At 46.1% G+C, this 25665-nt stretch overlaps 1 protein-coding gene across 1 annotated transcript in view; it reads left to right on the forward strand.

Annotated features, from left to right (window-relative positions):
* Window positions 1-2220: 2220 nt before the first annotated feature.
* LOC147693522 (extracellular calcium-sensing receptor-like) overlaps window positions 2221-25665 on the forward strand; it is a 177996-nt gene continuing 154551 nt past the window's right edge. The window contains exon 1 of the mRNA XM_086936038.1: window positions 2221-2846. Within this exon, the coding sequence (XP_086792164.1) occupies window positions 2221-2846 (626 nt within the window). The remainder of the gene's footprint in view (window positions 2847-25665) is intronic.

A 25665-nucleotide genomic window follows, 5' to 3' on the forward strand; every position in this document is an offset into this window, starting at 1 on the left:
TTCTTGAACACCCCCCAACAGAGCTCTAATTTTATCACCTCCACATCCCCTTTTTTGAGGGATCACTTTCACAAAATATGGAGACATTTTTTATAAAAATCACAAGGCTTGCTCAGCATTTGCAGAGACACCGATGGGTCTCTTTCATCCTCCAAAACAGTTGCACCAACTCCCTGGCTAGGGTCACCTGCACAAACTTTTTCTCCATCCTCATTCTATACACATTCACCACCCTTTCCTTTCTTCTTCCTCTCTCCCTCTTTTTCTTGTCTTTCTTGAACTATCGGAGCAACCTGTATGTGGTATTCCGGTATGTACTTTTATCTAAAATGCTGATACGTACACATTATTGTATGCTTTCACAACCCTGAAGAAGCAAATACTTTGGGCGAAAAGCGTCGGCTGAATTTGTACTGTGCATAACAAATAACACACTGAAATTAAAAGAAGAATACCTATACAAGACTTTCCTCGTCAATCTGATTGTACAGTTTTAATTTGAACAAAATTAATGTTGCCTCTCATTCACAAAAAAAATGCTACGTTTTCTATGATCTATTAGCAGCAGGTCATTTGAGGTGGGCAATATATATTAACAATCCCGTGACTAGTCTTGGTGGTGCTGTCCGCTAGAACCCAGCTGCTTGCTTTCCTCAAAGAGTAAATTTTCATTTCCGGTCGACTAGAACACCAGACGCACACTTACCTAACTCTACACAATGAACTTCGATGATGGGAGAGAAGAACTTACGAAGGATCTCTTTAAGCCCAATAATGAGATGAAGCAAGCAGCCTCTAGTGGGGCAAATAAGACTGAGGGTCTGAAATTGAAATTTCAAAGACTAGAAAAGCTCAAGAAGAATGAGCTATCAAAATGGTGAGACGGGGTCACCCTAAAAAGATACCTTTGGAGAAGAATGGAGGCAGCACCAAGCACGAAGTAAAACAGGACCAGAGTTGTTTCAAAAAATATATTTTTCTTTTTATTTTCGTTTTTTCAAAGTGCACAGGACAGCCAACGCGTTTTGCTCCCCGACCGTGGGAGCTTCGTCAGGGCAAAAGTGTGTTCGACTGAATCCGCCACGGGCCGTAGTTTTAAGACGAAGCTCTGGAGCACGTGTGGTAGCAGCTTATCAAGGTCTGCACATACGTCGCCTTACGTTCAGTCTAACTAGTGTATTAATATTCAATTTCAGAAATAACCCTCTATCCAACTGGTCTGATCAACCTGATGGCCCGTGACGTTTGTTGATACTTTGATCCCCAATATTGGAATCTTTGCACTAGCATTCTTATCATTACATTGGCCAGCTTCTTTGTCAACCTTTTTGCGCTACAGCAAGACTAACCATCCAGTACTTTTGCCCTGACGAAGCTCCCACGGTCGGGGAGCGAAACGCGTTGGCTCCATTCTTCTCCAAAGTTTCTATCTGGAATTCCAGTGGGACCGAACCGCAGCAGGTCCTGGAGGTTGTCAGCACAACAAGACTGAATACTTTAAGGGACGTTGGAAATTTGAGGTGCTGGTTGCTTGATCCGCTGTGGAACATTTTCTTTTGGACCTAAAAAAAGATACCTTGACAATAAAAAGGTGCCAAGGGGACTAAGGATTATAGTGTTCCCCAATTTTGACGATCTTGATCCCGACCTCCTGCCAGAATGGGAGGACAATCTCCACAACTCATCATTTACCATGATGAAAATTCTAATAGCCCATACCGATAGAAAGTGTGTTAAACTACAGGCGGAAATTAAGATCCTAGAGGATGAAATTAAATTGCTAAACTTACCAGAAGTAACAGCAAAAAATGACGCAATGCTCAAAGAACAAATTGCGAACCATCAGACGCTAATAAAAAATAGAAAACTTAACAAAATAATGCAAGATGACCGTGACTACGACCAGGGTTGCATTTTTACTTTTGCAGCCAAATTTGATAACATTCAGGTACCGAAGGCTGCAGCCCCTACTTTGTCTACTGCAGGTAGCATCTCTAGTATCAGTGTCAGTTCTGAAGCATCCTCTATTGAGGAGGCCAATAAAGATGGGAACTTGGAGACAGGAGCACAGGGGGCATCTTCCTCGTCTTTTTTAGAGGAAGTCCGGAGATTTCGAATTGGCGTACCAGGACGTACCAGGAGAGGAGGGGGAGAAAAAACCGTAGAGAAAGGAAGAGTTCTAACCAGATTTCAGAAAAACCAATTGGCGAAATGACCGTAATGTTAGAGGATAATGCAATGAATGTGCCTATGTCCCATTCTGTTGTTGAAAATTTGGTTGTGAATTTATCCACGCATCATTTAAATGTACATGAAATCAATGTATTAAATAAAGGTCTTGGATACTGTCCTGTGTACGGGGGCATCTTTAGTGATCTACATGTAGACCTGTTCAAATTCATAAGACGTGCTAAACTCAAATGTCATTTTGCACTCAATAGTTATGAACCGCCTAGGCCAGCTGTGGGTTTACCGACAAGTGATGTTGATATGTCACATGTAAAAAATGTTTCACTATTGTTGTCACTTGATAAAGATAATGAGTCATCTTATGAACATGTCCTGGAAACCATGAATATTGTACAAGATTACACATGTGACAGCGGACTCCACATTAGGACCAAGTTTACACCTCAAGGGGCGCACCTAAACAGTCTAGATGTCTTTCACAAACTAGTAACAGAAGAACTGCACCACATAGAAGACAAACATGCTCATCAGACTAAGAAATACACCACTGACAATCTCACACCACTAGAGAGGGCAGCCATACAAAGCCTCCGTAACAATGGTGAACTAATAATAAGGGAAGCAGACAAAGGAGGGAATGTGGTTGTAATGAACAGGTCAGACTAGGAGGAAGAAGTCACACGACAACTAAACAACACTGCACATTACACCAAACTCAGCCACAACCCCTACAAGCTGGCCACTATGAGAATTAACACACGTTTGAGTCACTGGAAGGAAGTTGGACTACTATCTGACACTGAACACAAGTTCTTATCCATCAGAAGCCCTAGATATCCTTGTATTTACCTACTCCCCAAAATACACAAGAACTTACCATTTCCACCTGGCCAGCCCATCATTTCGGGTATTGGCTCAATAACGGAGGCCCTGGCTAAATTTGTAGACACCTTTCTGCAACCATTAGTCAGCAACCTCCCATCGTACATCAGGGACATTACTGATTTGCTCAATAAACTTACGGATTTGGATTGGGACGAGAATATGTGGTTTGCCACACTGGATTTGGAGTCCCTATATACTTGTATCAAGAGAGACCTTGGGAAACAGGCAGTGGATTACTATCTGTCCACAAGAAATGCCAGTTTACACGACCATAATCTCATGCTACTTGAAATGATAAACCTCATACTATAAAACAACTATTTTATGTTTAACACGACATGGTACAAGCAAGAGCAGGGGTCCGCCATGGGTTCTAAATTTGCACCTTTGTACGCTAACCTGTTCATGGGGTGGGTGGAACGAACCCATGCGTGGTCCAGAGCAGCGGCAGAATGGACGAGACATGTCCAATTCTGGGGCAGCTACATTGATGATATCATCATCTGGACTGGACTGGGACTGAATTACATGACTACTTTACCTATCTAAATAACAACGCGCTCAACGTTTCCTTCACTTTACAAATGTCACAGACTAAGATACACTTCCTAGACTTGGAACTGTACATACAGGGGAAGGCAATCCAAAGCACACTGCATAGGAAAGAAACATCAGTAAACAGTATCCTTCACTTTGGTAGTTCTCACCCACCCTCAACCAAGAAAGCTATCCCATATGGTGGGCTTTTGAGTATTCGCAGGAATTGCAGTGAGGAGGCTAACTTGGCCCTACAATCCAAGGTGGCCACAGACAGGTTGAGCAAAAGGGGCTACGATCCTGAAACACTAAAGAAAGCCAATAATAGGGTCCTGACTATCAAAAGAGAAGATACGTTGAACAACAAACATCGGAGACAAGACAGAGAAGCACAGAGACTGTCATTTATTACCACCTATTTTTCCCTCAACCATGAGGTGTATAAAGCTTTGGGAAAACACTGGGCGTTACTTAAGGGAGTACCTGGAGTGGGTCAATTCATCACTGAGAGACCATCAATGACCTTCAAAAGAAGCAAGACAATGAGGGAGGTTCTTTGCCCCAGCTACCCACTACCTAGGGGCCCTAAACAAAAAAGCTGGCTAGTTAAACCGAATGGGTTCTACACCTGCAGTGGTTGCAACATCTGTCAATTGGGTTGCAACAGAACAGTCAAATTCAAATACAACACCAATACTGAACACACCATCCGCCAGTTTATCAACCGTCTAATGTACTTTGTGGTATATGTCATCATTTGTGGATGTGGGAAGATATATGTGGGGAGCACCACTAGACAACTTAAGATCCGCATCCAGGAACATCGCAGAGCAGCTCTAAATGGGGATGTTTCCTATACCGTGGCATCACATGAATGTGAGAAGGGCAGTGAAAGGGCACAATTCCGCTTTCACGGTATTGATAGTGTTGGACCAAATCCAAGAGGGGGTGACAGGGCTTTGGCTCCGAGGCAACTAGAGGCCAGATGGATATGCACACTACATTCCTCTAGTTTGGGGTTGAATACTGACAATGAGATGCATTTTTTTCTCTAGAATCACTGCCTACTAATCGCCCCATGTATATGCTTGGCTAGAACTTCAAACTCCATCATATAAAGTGTTAAATGAGATTTCCTTTCAGATGTATTGAATCTAACAATGGATTTCCATTTTGAAAAGAAGGTTTAGTACTGACGAACTTTGGCCACCTGTGAGGTTCATTTTCCTATCCCCAATTGGTGATCATAAACAAACAATTTATCTCCTTCTTTACTAATTATCTCTATACTATATCTGACATACCACAGTGGTGAAACTTATACTGTACACTACGTTTATGTTCGTAGTGTCTTGTGTTGATTCAGTGGCATTGTAATTATACAGCTTAAACGTTTGCGTCATCACTAACATTGACACCACACATCGTGCACATTACAGTGGTGAATAATGTTCTGTACATTGCATATATTACCGGAGTGATTGGGTTAAATATTTGTGGCACTGTAACCATATTGCCATGAATCCACCCAAGCTCATCCTAAACATTAACATCTGGTGCAACTTACTGTATTACTGTCAAAATATTTTACGGTGTCGGGACAAGATAACTGCCACCTGTAATGCTGATCATATGACAAGCTGTCTCTAAACTATTGCATGTTCTTTCTTTTTACTATCATCTCTCACAGTGCTCCCGAAATACCAGTCAGTCATGATAACTTTATTTCGGTCAAAGACCATAAAAGTGCAGATAAAATACATACAAGGCACAGTAAATAAAACAATAAATATGCACGATTCGCAATGAAGATAAAAAGTTAATTATACAAATAGTTATCAGTTGACGTCTTGATAAAATACTTTTCTTATTAAAAAAGGAGAAAGGATTAAGCCAAATATATTTCCAATAACTCTAAAGAAAGCTTTTCCTACGGCGCTACATGCCATGTAAGAAGCAGGAGACAGCAAAAACAATAGGTGGTGATGTGTCGTACATTAAGACTCTACACGCCTGCATATGTTGCCTAAAGCCCAAGTTTCTGCATAGCGGGATTAGCCAGCCTTTTCTTATTGTACCATATGCTGGGCAGAACAACATGACATGTGCAACATCTTCTCGGATGTAATTACATGCTGAAAAGGTTTCATTATCTGTTTTAGCCCATTTTGCAGTAAATTCCCTTATTGGTAGGCAGCCATGCCTCAGTTGAGTATATAATTTCCTTGCAAGAGGGGGTTGGACTACATCAAGAAATTCCTCCTGTCGAGGTTCAGATTTTACGAGGAGAAACTTGACAGACAACCTACCCTGGGTTGTCGATCGATGTAGTGCAATTAAGTTTGTCTCCCTCACTAGGGTTAACAACTGTGCCCTAGGTATACTCGGACAGCTGAGCTCTGGGGTCTCCCATAATCGGGGCAGTCCTATATGCCTGGTAAGGGCCTTGATATGAGACAGCCAAGGAATGTTTTTATCTTTTATATGCCCCCAGATCTCCACAAATTCAGCTCTATAGGATACCAATTCTGGCTCTGACCAGAACCTCCTCCAGTAGAGCAGGGGCCGGGCGGCTACCAGTTCTTCTATGGACTCTAGTCCCAAATCCAACCTCAAAGGGGTACGCGGTGTACTTTGTGGGAGGCCCACCAAATTCCTCATTAAGGCCTGCTCAACTCTCAAGAGGCTATGTGTATTCTTGTGTCCCCAGAGTTCAGCGCCATAGATAGCTGCTGACCTAGCCTGAAGTCCATAGATTTCTCGGACAGGAGCTACCGGTTTACATACTAAGGCTCTGTGGAGCTTACTGATACCCCCTACTATTTGGGATAGTCTGAGGGTAGATTTAGCAATTTGATGGCCCCAGTTGAAATCTTCACTCAAAGTGATGCCAAGGTAGACAAAGGTCTTAACCCGTTCCAATGGAATGGTGTTCAGGACAGGGTTCGGGCGGGTCTGCCTCGGGGGATTGAAGATCATAAACATTGTTTTGTCCAAGTTAATCTCCAATCCCCGCGAGGCACAGAATGTTACAAACCCATCCAGAACGTGCTGGATGCCCGATGATGTTTTGGATAACAACAAAGTGTCATCCGCAAACATCAGAGCGGGCACCTGACCAGTTGCCAACCGGGGAGTGTCATTGTCTCTCACGCCATTCATGGCGTCCACAAGGCTGTTGATGAAAAGGCTAAACAGCGTGGGAGCCAAGACGCACCCCTGGCGCACACCCCTAGATACTGGAAAGCGGGCTGACAGATCCCCGTGTCTCCCACACCTCACCTGAGCATAGTTGCCAACATTCAATCTAGTTAAGATGTTCAATAGATAAGGTGGGAGGCCCAGATCTGCCAGTACTTTCCATAGCTTTTCCCTGGGGACCAAATCAAAGGTGGCTCCCAGGTCCACAAAAACAAGGTAGAGACTGCCACCCTCCACTCTTGCTGTTTTCCAAAAAAGGACCTGGAACCGAAAAATTTGGTCAAGGGTTGAGATACCTGATCTAAATCCAGCCTGGAGAGTGGTCAAAGCTTGATGTTCCTCCATCCATACCTGGACCCTGTCCAATATAATTCTGCCCATCACTTTTTGTGTTGTATCTATAAGGCTGATAGGCCTATAGTTTGATGGGGTTAACGGACAGCCCTTTTTGTAAATGGGGACGATCTCAGCTCCCAACCAGGTGTCCGGTAAATCGGACCCCCTGAGGACCGCATTGAACAGGATAACCAGGTATGGTACCCATACTTTCGGTTGAGATCGCAACAAGTCCCCAGGTAATTTGTCTAGGTCAGGAGTTTTATTCGGAGTTAGCCTCGCTATGGCAGATTCTACCTCCTTCAGGGTGATAGTCTCAGGGATTATGGAGCGGTGGGTCTCCTGGTCTTTCAGGTAATCCACCCGCGACTCCATGCTCGAGTCCCCCACCAGTCGATACTCGTGGTGGAGGTCTAGGGCGGAGGGTAGCGGTAGGGCCACGGCTCCCTCCGGGGGCGATGTTGCCGCCCCAGTCATTCTGTACTTATGAGCCGATTTGGGGCCCAGGGGGGGGGGGCATCGCCACACTCCATATTTGTGTACAGAGCACCAAAGTGCGCCTCCCAAACTGAGGGTGCAATATTTGGGAGAACGGCCTCCCCTCCCCCTCCTGCTCCTGAGCTAACAATGTCCCAGAATGACTTGGCATCCTTGGAAAGAAGCGCAAGTCTCAAGTCTTCCCACCTCGTTTCCTCCCAGTCTCTCTTCCCCCTAATTATCACCTTTTTGTAGATCTGTTTATATAGCCTTATTCCTACACTATCACAGGACTTAATTGCCGAAAGAAGATCCCTTTTTGCTTTCCTACAGGTCTCATCATACCAGGGGTGATGCTTAACCCCACATCGTTTGTTCCTGCTTACCGGGCAAAACACCACCCCCAGTGCGAGAGCCAACTGCCTATGGATTTCTACGGCTTGCCTACTAAGGGCTGGGTCGCCCATTTCAGCAATCCAAGGCAGAGTGATCTTGTATATTTCTGCAAGCCTACTCGGGGAGTCCTGAAAATGAGGCCATTTGACCCTACGCCTATTGTTGGCTACCATAAGGGGCAAGATCTCAGTATTAGATTTAGCATCAGGATTAGTCAGCCCAAAACTCCCTGGTTTGAGTGATGAAACAAGGGCATTATGATCGCTATCTTGCCTTGGTATGACCCTAAAGTCCATCAAGCTGTCCCAGTGTTTTACCTCCATCATTATATAATCAATGATGGAGGTTTGCTCAGCCCTATTGAACGTTGCTAACCCCGGTCGGTCAGGATCCAACCTCCCATTGCATGCCCGCAGAGAGACGTTCCAAGAGAGAAAGATTTAATCTGCAGGACCAACGGGGTCCAGGCCCTAACAGGGGGGATCTTAGGGTGAGGGATATGCCAGAACAAGTCTTCGTCATCATCCTCAACCAGCTCAAGGCTGTCCAGAGGCTCGAATTGGCAATTAAAATCACCACCAAGGATTATAGCGATTGAGGGGTCGAGTGCCTGGATAAAAAGGTCTAATATTTTAATTGTATTTGATTCCTGCCCATTCCTAACCGGCCTTGAGTAGATATTTAATATGGCTTGTTGGGGCATATTTCCGGGTGTCAATAACACACATTGAACGTCTAGGGAATTTGTTGGCAGTTGAACTACTTGTAGTACCCAGATGTGTGGGCACATAGAAAAAATCACCCTGCCAAAGAAGATAATTAATGGTCCCAAGTGGGATCCAGTTCTGGTTATGGGGGAGCAAAATCCAATGGATACCCAGGACCAAGAAAACGGATGGACCGCAGTCAGATCATTCTTTATAGAATATATATATATATATTTATTTTATTTGTTTTGATGCAATTAGTCATATTTACAAAATAAAAATATATATATATATTCTATAAAGAATGATCTGACTGCGGTCCATCCGTTTTCTTGGTCCTGGGTATCCATTGGATTTTGCTCCCCCATTACCAGAACTGGATCCCACTTGGGACCATTAATTATCTTCTTTGGCAGGGTGATGTTTTCTATGTGCCCATGTGTTTTCCCCTTCGTTCCTGCCTATATCATTTATTTGCCCTGGGGAACCCCCTTCTATCTCACATGGGACCCAGATGTGTGCCTACTCAGATCGATAAACCGCCCGATGGGCAATCTCTACCCCTAGTAGTTGCCAGAATATCAAAGGTTGCATATCCTGGACTGGGACTCAGCTCCAATGCCCAAGTTTCCTGCATCAGGCAGAAATCGTGTAGTGTCATAAAGGTACCCCACTCTGGATTAAGTAGCTTATTTTTTAACCCAGCTACATTCCATGATAGGATTTTAATACTTTCATCAACAATCTTGACATCAGGTTGTAGCTGAGTTATCCCTTCTCTGGTTTCTACCCTAGGTATAACTTCCAAATGTGTACCAGCACCCGACTGGTACACAATTTCCCCCATCTCTCCCATTCCCTCCTCAAAAGTGGGGTTAGGCACAATTTCTTCAGCGGGGGTGATTGTTATATTGTTTCCCTCCCCAAAAAGTCCTGGGGCAGAAATACCACTTTCTTAACAGACCTGCTAAACAGGGTTGCTCCAAAATAAAGAATAAAGAAATCTACGTACTCTTCGTTAAATCACACATTGAGAACATCAGCCGTTGGCCCGATTGGGATGACGTCCTCCACTATCGTTTACGGAATGACATGCAATTTATTCGCAAGTTCCCGCACTAGTTTTGATATGTCCAGGAAGTGAGGATTACCAAAACTTTCAATCACGCATAGACAACCCAGAAGCAGAATCGGGTACTTCTGGGTAGTTAGGACCTCGCCGGTATATCTTAACTATGGAGCCCTTTCAGACGTCTTTGCACTCCGACTTTTCAGGCAGAAGGATTACGACCGGACATGGCTCCTTTTTCAAACTCAGCATTCAAGATCAACAGGTATGTGACCCATGCGGACCCTTTCTGTCCTCGTTTCCTAACTGATTTAACTAAACCTAGCTGCTTTCCAGTCCTACGTAATTGTTGGATACCTGGGCACCATGACCACCATTGTCATAGGGTGGGTCATCCTTCTGTGTTTTCCATCCAATATGATTTCCTATTATATAGATATGTTTGGCTAGGTTTTTCGTACACGATACATACTTTCTGCCGATATCTGGGCACCACGACCGCCACTGCCGTAGGGTGAGTCGTCCTTCCGTGTTTTACATTTAATTTGACTTCCTAAAATTATAGATATGTTTGGCTCGGATTTCGTAAACGAGACATACTTTCTGCCGCCTGTAATAGTGCAGAATGGGGGCGCGCTTCTAACTCATCTGACTGTTACTGTATCGACTCTTACTCTGCGGGATACTGCTGTAAACGCTTTGTCCCGTTCGAGATAGTCTCTAATATGAAGGTGTAATGCTCTCATCACGCAGCATACACGTTTAACGTTCTCTCCTTTTTTTTAAAATCACGTTCTCCTAGTAAAACACGGTTGTGTTGGTTTAGTTAATAAAATGCGTTAAGTTAAAGGATTTTACTGGCTCCTACGTCACGATTCTTAGACTTACATACCAGTCACACGTGGTTATGCTGGCGTTTGCTGAATTACCCATCCTTGATTTACTAAGCACCTCAAGGGTCACTTATTAGTCCGGCATGTCATTACTATTCAAGTTCTAAATGCTACATATCGATCTCACATGGCGCTTACTGAAAAAGCCAGTTTGAATGCACAAGCACCTCAAGGGTCACTTTTTAATCCGCCTGTTATTGCCAATTTTGCTGAACATACAGTCACGCATGACATACCAGTTTTTAGTGCCTGTATTCTTAATAACACACTGCTCTGTGTGACTAATATATTTATGTATCACACACTAGCGCATATATACCCGGGTACCCCCTGACGCCCAGTTTCATTTTACTTTATTCCAGGTTCCTTCTTCCATTACAGTACACTCTCCAACACTGTAGTTTGCGCGATTCTACACAGGTATGTCTTACATACGTCTTGAAACATAAGAAATGTTTCATTCCTTACATAAGTTTACTTTCTGACTGATGTTTACGTACATTCTTTCAGACTGTTTATTTACCATGATTCTAATGACCAACCGGTGACGAATCACGTGCATTTTCATATACCTTTGGTAAGCAAGTTGATGCATACTTACTTGCATGTGGCATGGGCAAACTTTTCGGTTTTAAACGCCGGGGTGTGGAATGATATATCTGGGCGGTATTCTTGAACACCCCCAACAGAGCTCTAATTTTATCACTTTCACATCCCCTTTTTTGAGGGATCACTTTCACAAAATATAGAGAACATTTTTATAAAAATCACAAGGCTTACTGAGACACCAATGGGTCTCTTTCACGCTCCAAAACAGTTGCACCAACTCCCTGGCTAGGGTCACCTGCACAAACTTTTTCTCCATCCTCATTCTAAACACATTCACCACCCTTTCCTTTTTTCTTCCTCTCTCCCCATTTTCTTGTCTTTCTTGAACTATCGGAGCAACCTGTATGTGGTATTCGGGTATGTACTTTTATCTAAAATACTGATACGTACACATTGTTGTATGCTTTCACAGCCCCGAAGAAGCCCATCCTTTGAGCGAAACGGGTTGGCTGATTCTGTTCTGTGCATACCAAATAACATGACTGAAAATAAAAGAATACCTATACAAGACTTTCCTCGTCAATCTGATTGTACAGTTTTAATTGGAACAAAATTAATGTTGCCTCTCATTCACCAAAAAATGCTATGTTTTCTATGATCTATTAGCAGCAGGTCATTTGAGGTGGGCAATATATATTAACAATCCAGTGACTAGTCTTGGTGGTGCTGTCCGCTAGAACCCAGCTACTTGCTTTCCTCAAAGAATACAACTCTAGGATGGCGCAGCATTCACACACATCTCCAGATTTATGATTTCTCATAAATCTGGAGATGTGTCTTGTTCTATGGGTGGTGCATGGGAACACCCAGAGCAACACCTATGGAACCCCCTTCAACGCAAAGTTCTGTGTATGAAGGGGTCGTATTTACAAGGAGAGGAAAAACCACGAAACTGGCTTTTGCTCTTCTTGTAAAATTGAAGGAGTGCCTGGCGCCATCACTACGTTACAAAAAGTGACGTACTGGTGGCGCAGGCTGCTTGTAAATCTGCCCCATAAGTGCTTAGTTATTGGCAGACTGATACAATAAGAACATAGTGCTGGATGGGTGATTGAAGAATTGCATGAGACTGGCAGGGGGTATCCTACGCTGCATGGCTACTACTTCAGTATTTAAAGGAGTGGACCAATAGTATTTATCTGCTTAGAGATTTGTAGGGATTATGCACAGAATATTTTATGTTTACTTGTGTTGGTGCCTAGGTCATTTTATAAGAATACCACTAGTAACTGGAATGAGGACAGTGCTGCAAACAGAGTGAACACTTAATTTGTAAGTGCTTGCATATTGGTGGAGTGATAGGATAAGTGCATAGTGGTAGATAAGTGATTAAAGACTGGGACACACTGGACGATTCCTACTCTGCATGAGTACTAACTGGGTATTTCGAAGAGTGTATCAAAAGTATGTAGCTAGTTAGAGGTCTGCTCGGATAGTGCACAAAATATTATAGCTGTACTTGTGTTAGTAGCTAGGCCATTCCATAAGTTCATGACTAGTAACTAGATTAATTACAGTATTAAAAACAGAGTGTATAGTGAATTTATAAGTGCTTAGGTATTGGGGGGGGTAATAGGATAAGTAGATAGTGCTGGATGGGTAATTTGAGAAATGCATGGGACAGACAGAAGGATCCCTACACTGCATAGGTACTAACTGGGTATTTAGAAGACCATATCAATTGTTTGTAGCTGGTTAGAGGTGTGCATGCATAGTGTACAAAATATTGTACCTGCACTTCTGTTAGTGGCTAGGCCATTCCTTAAGTATAAAACTAATAACTAGAATAATTTCAGTGCTGCAAAGAGAGTACATGTTGAATTTATAAATGCTTAGGTATTGCGGAGTGATAGGATACGTAGATAGTGCTGTATGGGTGATTGGAGAAATACATGGCACAGGCAGATGTATTGACTGGGTATTTAGAAGAGCGTGTTAATAGTATGTAGCTTGTTAGAGATCTGCATGCATAATGTACAAAACATTGTACCTGTACTTGGGTTAGTGGCTAGGCCATTCCTTTAGTATATGACTAATAACTGGAGTAATTACAGTGCTGCAAATAGAGTGCCAGCTAAATTTATAAGTGCTTAGGTATTGGCAGAGTGATATGTACATAGTGCTGTATGGGTGAATGGACAAGTGCATGGGACAGACAGAAGGATTCCTAGACTGCATAGGTACTGAGTATTTAAAAGACTGTATTAATGCTATATAGCTGATTAGAGGTCTGCAGGCATAGTGCACAGAATATTGTAGCTGTACTAGTATTCGTGTGTCTATGGTTTCGAGATGGTAGTCTATTTTAGGGTGTGAGGAGGTGCATCAGATGATCACGTGGATGATGTTATCAGGGATGTCATTTGAGATGTCATCAGTGATGTCATCAGTGATGTCACTGACAAAGTCATGAGTGATGTAATATGTGACTTCATCAGCACTGCATTGCAGGGGCGTGAGTTATAGTTAGCACAACTAACTATAACAGACGAATTTCCCTTGTTTTGTACGTGTGAAATGTCCAACTAATTATTACGTCCATGAAACCTTTTTTTTTTCAGTGAATTTCTGAGGTTTTTTAAATGCTAATTTCGAACTATAATGTCCCTGAAACTTGTGTTTTTTTCAGTGAATTTTAGATATATGTATTTAATCTCCTCTCACTCTTACAAGGAAGGAATCAGCACTCAGGTTGTAGTTTGGAAGTATTTAATCTGCAAAGGACGTGATCCACGAGTTTCGGCTCGTCCGAACCTTGATAACGATACAAGACGTCATTGTAGCATCCTTATTTAAATGTACAAATGCCTCCAGTTGCCAACATTTACAAAGGGCTACATATTACTGTAATCCAAAAAGCTGGCGGCCATATTGGCCTGGTCACAATGTGAAAATTCAGGAATTGATACAATAAAGAAAAGAAAACAAGTGTTAATATGCACACAATGGATATGGCTGGGTCCAACTGGAATGGCATGGTGAGCAAACAAACGATGGATGTAGGCCCAGATCTCTGTACTGGGGTGAATGTATGACATTGTTCTTAATTCTGTCCATCAATAGTTCTTTTTGCATTTGTCCCCCTGAGTGGGACGGGTATGCTCAGACGTGAATCCTGTGCTCTCCATGTCACTGGAATCAAGCTATCCTGGCTGAAGAGGGGTGAAACCCCAAAACCAGTCCTAGGATGCTTGTTTCCAGTTCAGGGCTGACCTGGCCGGGCAGTTCGGGCTGGACTGTTCCCATTGGGAGGAGGGTCAAGACTGATTTGCTAATGGCTGGGTCAAAACTCGAATGTCATGGTGAGCAAAAAAACGATCGCTTTAGCCCCAGATCTCTGTACTGGGGTGAATGTATGACATTGTTCTGCATTCTGTCCATCAATAGTTCTTTTTGCATTTTTCAGCCCGAGTGGGACGGGTATGCTCAGACGTAGACCCCGTGCTCTCCATGCTACTGGAATCAAGCTATCCTGGCTGAAGAGGGGTGAAACTCCAAAACCAGTCCTAGGATGCTTTTTTCCAGTCCAGGGAGGACCTGGCCTGGCAGTTCAGGCTGGACTGTTCCCATTGAGCGCAGGGTCAAGACTGATTTGCTAATGGCTGGGTCCAAACTGGAATGGCATGGTGAGCAAGAAAACTATGGATTTAGGCCCAGATCTCTGTACTGGGGTGAATGTATGACACTGTTCTGCATTCTATCCATCAATAGTTCTTCTCGCTGGCTACATGACAGCTTTGTAAATCTCAGCCTTAATTCTGGAACTTCAAGTAGGGAACACCGATGAGTATGCCCTTAATTCAGGGACTTATTGTTAATAGGTTGGACTATGGGAATGCTCTCTTTTCAGCCATCAACTCAACACTTCTAAAACGACTGCAGGTCCTCCAGAATACTGCCGCTAGGCTAGTACTTGATTTGCCCCCTCGCTCTTCCTCAGCCCCCTGCCTTCAGACCCTGCACTGGCTACCCACACAAAAACGCATAAAGTTTAAACTATGCTGTCTAGTCCATAAAGCTGTAAATGGTCATGGACCTTCCTATCTTGAACACAAGCTTAAAGCCCACGTACCAGACAGAACGCTACGATCTTCCAGCAAGGCCTTTCTCTCTGTACCCAGAGTTCGGACAGTCAGAAATGGTGATAGAGCATTCAGCAAAACCGCCCCAGAAGCCTGGAACTCTCTCCCCACACATATCATGCTAGAGCCTGATCATGCGACGTTCCGAAAACAGCTAAAAACCTGGCTTTTTTAGCCAGATGAGCTCTTCCTGCTCCTCTGGGGCTAATGGACAGGAGGTTCCTCTTTGCCTGCTAGCGCTCTGAGACCTTCGGGTGAATTATGCGCGATACAAGTGCAAAAAAATGGAAAATGGAAATGAGTAATTTAGAGATGTCTAAACTACTAACACATCATCTAGAAACATGAATAAAGACACGTGTAGTTTGACAAATTCTTAAAAGCAACCTCCATGGAATACTGAGATTGGCTCCGCCTATCAGACCTCGCTTAAAGTAACATTTTCTCATCATGCATGAATTGCAGCCACCTTTTCTCACACTGGCAGGCATAGCAAATAATGACAACTTTATTTTAGGCAGCCTTTTAGGAAAATGTTATACTCTCCCAAAATAATATTGGCAGGTCAAACAATGTCCATGAGGTAGAATATTATTGCCTGTTTCTAAGTAAATTGCATCTGCTTTCTTTAATTTAGTTGAGGCAGTATACTAAAACGTGACAAAGTCAATTGTGATGGCTTTAACCCCTTCGATGCTGATGACAGAACGGTTCCGTCATCAGCATCGGCTGAGCTGTGCTGATGACGGAACCGTTCCGTCATGACTCCGCCCGCGCAAGGCGGAGTCAGCATGGGCGGCGAATTCGCGCCGCACGGATGCGGTTAATGTATTACCATACAAAAACAGGGATTATGCATTCAGGGCTTTTATCAAGTAATGGGTGCACTGTGCCTGTTTGTGACACAACCCACCTTTAAGCAGATGAGCAAGCCAGAAACAGGTACAGTGCACCCAATTACAATAAATGCTCTATCAAAAGGACAGCTGCAGACTCAGACGGGGGGTGAGCAACACAGAGCGTCTGTTTACAAACCACTCTATGTTTCACAGAACAGGTGGCAGAACCTGCACTTTAAAGAGGGGGCAGATATCTCCCTGCAGGTGGGTTCAGTCGGTGACAGCACCTACCTGTAGGGCGTGTCTACAAAATCCAAGGGACCTCTTTTACTCTCTCAAGAGGTTGGCACTCAAGGGGTGCACAGACGGCGCACCACCTTTTTGTGGGTATCATTGTGTCTCCTGAGGGGTTGTTTGCGTGTACGCCCATGCCTGCAATATGGTGTTGTAGCAGGGGCAAAGAGATTAACTCATTTGCATGGGGCCACACCCCAATGAAAATGAGGGAACAACCTCTTGAGCTAGCGGTAAGGTTATATATTGCCCAGCACTATCAGTCTCATCGCGCAGTCTTCTGAAGCCCCTTCTGTGATACCATAGTGTCCAAGAGGTTCACAATGTGGGCGCACGTGCCTTTTGACTTTGCCAAAGCAGGTTTATATTTGAAGATGTTAGCTAAGTTGTGAAACTGACTGTAGACATATATATCCAATAAAGACTTCATAAAATAAACATTGACAACTCAATAGGTAACATATAAGAACATGTAGGACATCATTTAATGGTGATTGTGTGTATGTTGAGTGTCTGCTTGTGTGGATGGACTAGTAAGTGAATATGAGAATGAGTCAATGGTTGAATGAATGAGTGTATAAATGGAAGTCAAGTCAAGTCAAGTCAAGAAATTTATATAGCGCGCTACATACCCAGAGGGTCTCAAGGCGCTTGAAGAAGGGTGGGGAATTACTTGTCGAATATCCACGTTTTAAGTTGCTTTCTAAATGCAAGGTGGTTGTGAGTAAGGCGAAGGTGAGTGGGTAGTGAGTTCCAGGTTTTAGCTGCCAGGTAGGAGAAGGATCTGCCTCCCATGGTGGTTTTGTTGATGCGAGGTACAGTGGCAAGGGCTTGGTTGGAGGATCGTAGCTGGCGGGAGGGGGTGTAGAAGGACAGTCGTGTGTTGAGGCATTCGGGTCCAATTTCGTAAAGTGCTTTGTGTGCGTGGGTTAGGAGGCGGAAAGTAATCCTCTTATTGACGGGAAGCCAGTGGAGGTTTTTCAGGTGCCCAGAGATGTGTTCTTTACGCGGGATGTCTAATATGAGCCTGGCTGAAGCGTTCTGGATGCGTTGGAGTTTTTTCTGGATTTTTGCGGTGGTACCGGCGTATAGGGTGTTTCCGTAGTCCAGGCGGCTCGTGACCAGTGCGTGGGTGACCGTTTTTCTAGTTTCGGTGGGGATCCAGCGAAATGTTTTTTTGAGCATGCGAAGAATGTTGAAGCAAGATGAAGAAACGGCGTTGACTTGTCTGTTCATCGAGAGTGAGGAATCTAGGATGACGCCCAGGTTCCGTGCGTGGTCCGTCGGGATGGGTGCTTTTCCAAGAGCCTCTGGCCACCAAGAGTCATCCCAGGCGGAGGGGGAGGTGCCTAGGATGAGGACTTCTGTTTTGTCTGAGTTCAGTTTCAGACGGCTGTGTTTCATCCAGTCGGCTACTTCTTTCATTCCTTCATGTAGGTTGGTTTTGGCAGTGTTAGGGTCTCTGGTGAGTGATAGGATCAGTTGAGTGTCATCGGCGTAGGAGATGATGTTGAGGTTGTGTTGGCGTGCGATGACCGCAAGGGGGCTCATGTATACGTTGAAGAGGGTGGGGCTGAGTGAAGATCCTTGTGGTACGCCGCAGATGACTTCAGTGGCCTCTGACTTGAATGGTGGGAGGCGGACTCTCTGAGTTCTTCCGGTGAGGAACAAGGTGATCCATTCCAGTGCTTTTCCTTGGATTCCGACGTTTCTGAGGCGCTGTAAAAGGGTGTTATGGCAGACTGTGTCGAAGCCTTCCTAGCTGCCATCTGACCGGTGCCTGCGCTCTGTGCGCTTCAGGACCCGAGCTGCTGCTCGTTTTAAAGTTTACCTCGTTTTCCATTTTATTTGCGTGTTGTGTTATTTCTCCCTGCTTTTAACTGCGCCTGGCCCTCACTTGCACCTTAACTTTTGGGAAACACACCGCTGTTGGGCGGGTCTGCTTCCCGGCGTAGCTCCTCGTAGTAGCGCCATCTTGGAAGTAGATGGTGCCGATTTTCAGCGCTAACAGGTAGGCTTCACGCTCTAGTCGTCAGTAGGACGCTAGGCGGGTACTTAAGTGAGGAAAATCGCTGGCTCTCCCTTCCTAGCTGCCATCTGACCGGTGCCTGCGCTCTGTGTGCTTCAGGACCCGAGCTGCTGCTCGTTTTAAAGTTTACCTCGTTTTCCATTTTATTTGCGTGTTGTGTTATTTCTCCCTGCTTTTAACTGCGCCTGGCCCTCACTTGCACCTTAACTTTTGGGAAACACACCGCTGTTGGGCGGGTCCGCTTCCCGGCGTAGCTCCTCGTAGTAGCGCCATCTTGGAAGTAGATGGTGCCGATTTTCAGCGCTAACAGGTAGGCTTCACGCTCTAGTCGTCAGTAGGACGCTAGGCGGGTACTTAAGTGAGTCATGCTGACGCGCAGCGGTTACGCGCAGCGGGGACGCCAGATTGACGCCGGAGTTACGCCAGAGTTCAGCCCGTCTGCGCCCGTCCGTGCTGAGGACGCACTGCAGGACGGGCTGGACCCTGGGACTCCCGACATGTCCTCTTCTTTTTCCAGGGACGATTTGTTACGCAATTTGTTGTCTCTTAGACCCCCTGTGCACCTCTGTCATCATCGGCTCCTTCCGGAGGTACTACATCAGGCGCGGGCTTGCAACTCGTGTAAAACATCTCTTAATTTTTCCACTCAGGCTACTAGGAGTCCTGCTCCCCCTCTTCCTGGTCGGCCCATCTCTCAACCCAAACAGGGCTTTCTGATCAATGCACGGTCCCTGATCAAACATGGGATAGAATTTCATGACTTCGTAAGTATGAGGCAACCTGACTGGGTCTTTGTTACCGAGACATGGGCCTCTGACTCCTCCGGTCATGACCTTCTTTTGGCTATACCGGAAGGATATGCATTTCAGAGGTTGGATAGAGTACGTTGTAGAGGTGGTGGATTGGCTATCCTTTTTAAGTCCACTCTCTTGCACTGTAAAATCTTTATCGGTTCCCACGGACCCATTTGAGGCCTTCTATTTTTGTATTGTGAATGCCCCGTCGAGTTCCTTCACTGGAATTCTCTTATACAGACCTCCTGGCTCCAGAGCTAATTTCTGTCCCGAGCTTTTTAGAATTTTGGTACCTTACTTTGGTAGATCTCATTTCACCATCCTGGGTGATATTAATTTTCACCTAGAGGACAGGGCTTCGAAAGACACATCCTCCCTGGTTAACTCCCTGGAGGCATGCGACTTTGTCCAAAGGGTTCTCCACCCGACCCACAAGGCTGGTCACACCCTTGATGGGATATTTTCCAATGACTCTAGATTAACTGTCGGCATGCCGGTACCGATAACTTGGTCTGATCATCTAGCAGTCCCACTGTCCTTAGACATTCCTTGTCCTGAGGGTGATTTAGGTACTGGCAAGAAATGTTCCAAAAGAAGCTTCAGGAATTTTACAAATGAGGCTCTGGCCCCCTTTATCCAAAACACTAATATCACATCCCAGCGGATGGTGGACGAGGCGGCACAAGAACTCACTGATTCTATTACCAGAGCCGTAGATGAGTTAGCCTCCTCCTCTCTCAAATTTGTAGCGCGACAGAAGCCAACTGCCCCTTGGTTCACGGATGCATTGAGGCTTCTTAGACAAAAATGCAGACAGAAGGAACGGGGATGGCGCAAATCCTGGGATCCTAAAGATCGAGAAGTTTACAAGGGCCTGTTACGAGAATACAAAAGCAGAGTGATTAAGGAAAAACAGGATTACTTTACCAACTTGACCTGCTCTCTCACATCTTCTAAAGAGCTCTTTAAAATCGTGGACTCTCTATGCTCTCTCCAGGTACCCGATCCCGTGGTGGTTTCACAGGAGCTATGTAACAACATATCAGACTTCTTCTATAAAAAAAATAGATGATATCTATCTAGCTCTACAATCACAGAGGAACTCTCTGAGTGAGGAGGACTCCTCTCGAGTTAAACTGCTGGAATCTTGGGATGCGGATACTCCTCAGACCCTTAACCATTTCCCTGCGCTCTCCCTGGAGGGACTCAATCTCCTCCTAGATAAAACGAAATCATCCTCTCCTCTGGACCCGGTTCCTTTGAAAATACTAAAGGACTGTAGGGATACCATTCTTCCTCCGATGTTGGAAGTAATGAATGGAGCCATGGAACAAGGTATTTTTCCATTATCATGGAAGAGAGCTATTGTAAAGCCTCTTCTTAAAAAGTCTACCCTGGATCCCGGCATATTGAAGAACTTCAGACCAATATCCCTACTGCCGGCCCCTGCTAAGATGCTGGAGGCCCATTTGAATTCTCATCTTTCCAATTTCCTTGATGCCTCAGGGTTTTTGGATGGGTCCCAACATGGCTTTAGAAAGCTGCATAGCACGGAGTCTGCTTTGACCAAAGTCACGGATAATATCCGTAGGAAAGTAGATCTGGGTCAAACTACCGTGCTGGTACTGCTGGACCTTACAGCAGCATTCGATACCCTGTCTCCCTCCACTTTAACATCTAGGTTAAGGGAGGCAGGGGTAGCAGGACCGGCCCTCAGTCTCCTGAGCTCCTTCTTACATCAACGAGAGCAGCGTGTTATGCTAGGAGAGTACCTCTCCCCTGCCAAGTCTTTGCAATGTGGGGCGCCACAGGGGTCGGCATTGAGTCCGACCCTGTTCAACATCTACGTGGCCCCCCCTTGCAAGACTAGTAAGATCCCAGGGGATGGAGGTAGTGTCGTATGCCGACGACACGCAGATTATGGTGTCCCTGACCCACTCTGTGAACGTCGCCGCGTCTAACTTTAGGTCCTGCATGCGACTTGTTGCAGAGTGGATGATTTCCAACTCCCTAAAGCTGAACGGGGACAAGACAGAGGTCCTGGTCTTTGGCAAAGACCAGGGCATGTGGTCAGGTGAGTGGTGGCCACCATCTATAGGCATCTGCCCCACTCCTACACAATCTGCCAGGAACCTAGGCGTCATCTTTGACACCCGGCTTTCCATGGAACTCCAGGTCAATAGGACGGTGGCCACCTGTTGGGGTGTCATCAGGACTCTGAAAAGAATTGTCCACTATCTTTCCCCACAGGCACGTAAGCAGGTTGTGATCGCTCTTGTTGGCTCAAGGCTCGACTATTGTAATTCACTCTACGCCGGGGCCAACAAGGGCCTTCTGCAGCGCCTGCAGGTTGTACAGAATGCGGCGGCGCGTTTTGTTCTGGCCCTGCCTTGGCTCTCCTCTATGACCTTGGCGAGGAAGAATCTCCATTGGCTCCCTATTCCCTCCAGAGTTATGTTTAAACTTCTCTGCCTCACGTATAGTGCCCTGATGGCAGGTCCAGCTGATGCCCTTGGATCCTTACTCACTAGGTATGTCCCGAACAGATGCTTACGCTCGGGAGAGCTTAACCAACTGGTAATCCCACGCGCTAAGAAGGCTAGCTGGGGGAGCAAGGCCTTTTCCATTCTGGCACCCCAGATATGGAACACACTTCCCCTTGAGATCAAATCACTGCCTTCACTTGACCTCTTTAAGAAAGCGTTGAAAACTTGGTTTTTCACTAAAGCATATCAGTAAGCTTCTGTTTCTGACGGCTGACAGCTAGTTATTTGAGTTAGGCGCCTTGACGCCCATTGGGCATAGTTGCGCGTTACAAATGCCATTTCATTCATTCATTCATTCAGGCTGCGGAGAGGTCGAGGAGGATGAGGGCGACTGTGTCTCCATTGTCCAGAAGAGTTCGAATGTCGTCTGTTGCTGCGATGAGGGCGGTTTCAGTGCTGTGTTTGGCTCGGAAGCCGGATTGTGAGGAGTCGAGGGATTTGTTGGTTTCGAGGAAGGCGGCGAGCTGGTTGTTGACCGCTTTCTCGATGACTTTGGCCGGGAATGGAAGGGGCGAGATAGGGCGGTAGTTTTTGAGTTCGGTGGGGTCAGCTGTGGGTTTCTTCAGGAGGGCGCTGAGTTCGGCATGCTTCCAACTTTCCGGGAAGGTGGCGGAGTTGAGGGAGCAGTTGATGACGTCTCGAAGGTGCGGTGCTATAATGGAGTCTGCTTTGTTAAAGATGTGGTGAGGGCATGGGTCTGTGGGGGATCCTGAGTGGATAGAGTTCATCAGACGGATGGTGTCCTCAGTGGAGATTGGGTTCCAGTCATTGAGGATGTTCAAGGGGGGTGCGGGTCCTGCAGAGGGTTGGGTGGGTTGGTCATCGGGTCGGTTGTCGAAGCTGTTGTGGATGTCTGCAATTTTGTTGTGGAAGAATGAGGATAGGGAGTCGCAGAGGGCTTGAGAGGGGGTGATGTCGTTGGAGTTGGCTGAGGGGTTGGTAAATTCCTTGACGATGTTGAATAATTCCTTGCTGTTGTGGGCGTTGCTATCTAGTCGATCCTTGAAAGCGGCTTTCTTGGCATTCCGGATCAGTTGGTGGTGTATGCGGGTGGCGTTTTTGAAGGCGTCCTTGGTGCTGGTGTTTGGGTCTTTTTTCCAGGCCTTCTCAAGGGAGCGACAGTTTCTTGGATTTCTTAAGATCATCGTTGAACCAGGAGGCCTTCTTGCTGCCTAGTTTGATTTGTCGTTTTTTCAGTGGTGCTAGGATGTCGGCGCTGTTGGATAACAACTGGGTGAGGTTAGTGGCTGCTTGGTCGGGGTTTGAGGAGTGGGCGGGGGGGTTTTGAAGAAGCGATGAGGAGATCTGGTCGATGGTGATTTTGTTCGAGTTTCTTCGCAGAGTGGGTTGGGGGTGGTTGTTGGATGTGGACTTGTTGTAGGTAAAGTGAACGCAGCTGTGGTCAGTCCAAAGGAGAGCTGTGGTGTGGCTGAAGGAGATATGTTTGCTGGAGGTGAAGATAGGGTCGAGTGTGTGACCTGCGATGTGGGTGGGGGTGGTGACAAGTTGTTTAAGTCCGAGGTTGGCGAGGTTGTCCGAAAGGGTGGTGGTTTTGCGGTCGTTGTTCTTTTCAAGGTGGAAGTTGAGGTCTCCCAAAAGGATGTAATCCTCGGAGGGGAGCGCGTGTGGAGTGATGAAGTCCGTGATGTCTTCACTAAATTGTGCGCGGGGTCCTGGTGGCCTGTAGAGGAGGGTGCCTCTGAGTGTGGTCTTGGGGTCGATGTGGATCTGGAAGTGAAGGTGTTCAGTGTTGGCGAGATTGACGTCTGAGCTGGTTGAGATGCGGATGGATTTCTTATGGACGATAGCGATGCCTCCTCCTGTTTGGCCGGTACGGTCCTTGCGAATAATCTTATAGCCTTCCGGGATGGCAATGGTGATGTCTGGGGCTGATGTGGCGTTCATCCATGTTTCTGTTAGGAAGGCGACGTCCGGAGAGATGGTGTCTAGTAGATTCCAGAGGTTGATGGCGTGTCTGTGGACCGAGCGGGTGTTGAGCAGGACGCATTGTAGGTGGTTGGGGTCGGATAACTGTTTTGTGTTCGTAGATGAGGTGTTGTTCTTGGTGCCGTCAAACTTGCAGGAGTTGCAAGAGAAGGGTCCATGGGTGTGTCCAGGAGCGGCTTGGATGCAGTTGGGGGAATGGCCGGGGTTAAGGGCTAAGAGGGTAGAGGGGTCGTAAGTAATGCGGGAGGGCTGGGCAATGCGAGGGCCAGGGGGTCTGGCGCTGGGTGCGGTCCAGGCGCGGACGGGCGTAGACGGGCTTACCTTTGGCGCCCCTTCGGCGCGCATAGGGCGCGACCGCTGCGCGTGGCCGCTGCGCGGAAGCTCATCTGTCATACATGGAAAGTGGAAAGAGGGAGGGGCGAGGGCGGCTCAGCTGGGAGGCGGGGCGGGCTCACGAGGACGCAGACCGAGGACAACAACAATATAAACAAAATGGCAGCGGAGGGGAGGGCAGAGCACAGCGCCGGGGGTTATCGCGCTCTAAAGTTAAATTAATTGCAGCGGAAGCGAGGCGAAGCAGCGCCCAGTGCACTACAATACAAATAAACTTTTAGCTGGAATGCAGAATGAAATGCAGCACAACGATACCAGGTCTCGGCAGGGAGACTGGGGAGCGACCTCTCAGCAAGCAGCAATGAGGGGATCTTGACTTGGTTATGACTGATGAAGAACTCAGATATGTAAATATGTAATATTTATATAGTGCAAACCTAGCTGAAATGCAGCAAAGCCCTGTACTAGATGAAAGAGGCGCAGTCAACATGTAATTGGAAGGGTAGGTGGCTACTAAGAGTGAATGTAGACTGTTTCTGCATTGTGTTGTAGCATTATTTAACCCCTCCCATGCTCGTGATGGAACGGTTCTGTCACGAGCCTCGGGTGGGCTGTGCTGGTGACGGAACGGTTCCGTCACGGCCCTCTCGCCGCGCCTGCGCTAACGTTCTGTAGCGCGGGCGGGGCCGTGACGGAACTGTTCTGTCACAAGCACAGCTCACCCGCATGCCGTGACGAGCGGTTCCGTCACGAGCACAGGACCCCCACCCCCTTAGCAATGCGGCGGAATAGCCGCCGCAGTGAAGGGGTTAAAGACTTGCGTCTTTAGCTCTTTTCTAAATTGGAGCAGGGTTGGGGCCATCCTAATGTTTAGGGAGATGTTGTTCCGGATCTTGGGGGAATAGATGGAGAAGGCCTGTTGCCATTTTCTTTCTTTTTTCACTTTTTCATCAACAGTCTGATTGTATCCTGGATGCATGTGTCAAGAGTCACCAGAAATTGTATGCATTCCAGACTCATAAGCAGGTGCCAGCCTTGATGGCTTTGTAGATGCTGTGGCAGGTTTTGAAGTTGGTGGGAGCCAGTAAAAGAAGCCAGTTGGGGGGTGACATGGTCATATTTCTTGCTTCCCTGGATGAGACATGTTGCAGCATGTAGGAAGCTCTAACAGGGTGCCTCCATGGAGTCTGGCAGGCCATAGAGAACAGTGTTACCACGATCAAGCTACGAGAGTACGAGGCTAGAACAGTAGCTCTAAATTCACTCTGCGAGGGAGGGTTTCACTTTCTCTAGGATCAAGAGTTGGTACCAGTACATCATGACTTTCTCCATGATGTGTTCCTTCAGAATGAGAATGGTGTTAGGGTGACTCCTGCGTGACGTATCATTGGGAGAGAGTAGGGGTTTAACTCCATCCAAAGTCCACGTCATTGGACCATGTTTGGTCCAATTATAGCTTGTTGTTCTTTGTGATTAGCTGAAAGAAATCGGTTTGCGGGGT

The sequence above is a fragment of the Lissotriton vulgaris genome, chromosome 8 (genome assembly GCF_964263255.1).
Source record: "Lissotriton vulgaris chromosome 8, aLisVul1.2, whole genome shotgun sequence".
NCBI lineage: Eukaryota > Metazoa > Chordata > Amphibia > Caudata > Salamandridae > Lissotriton > Lissotriton vulgaris.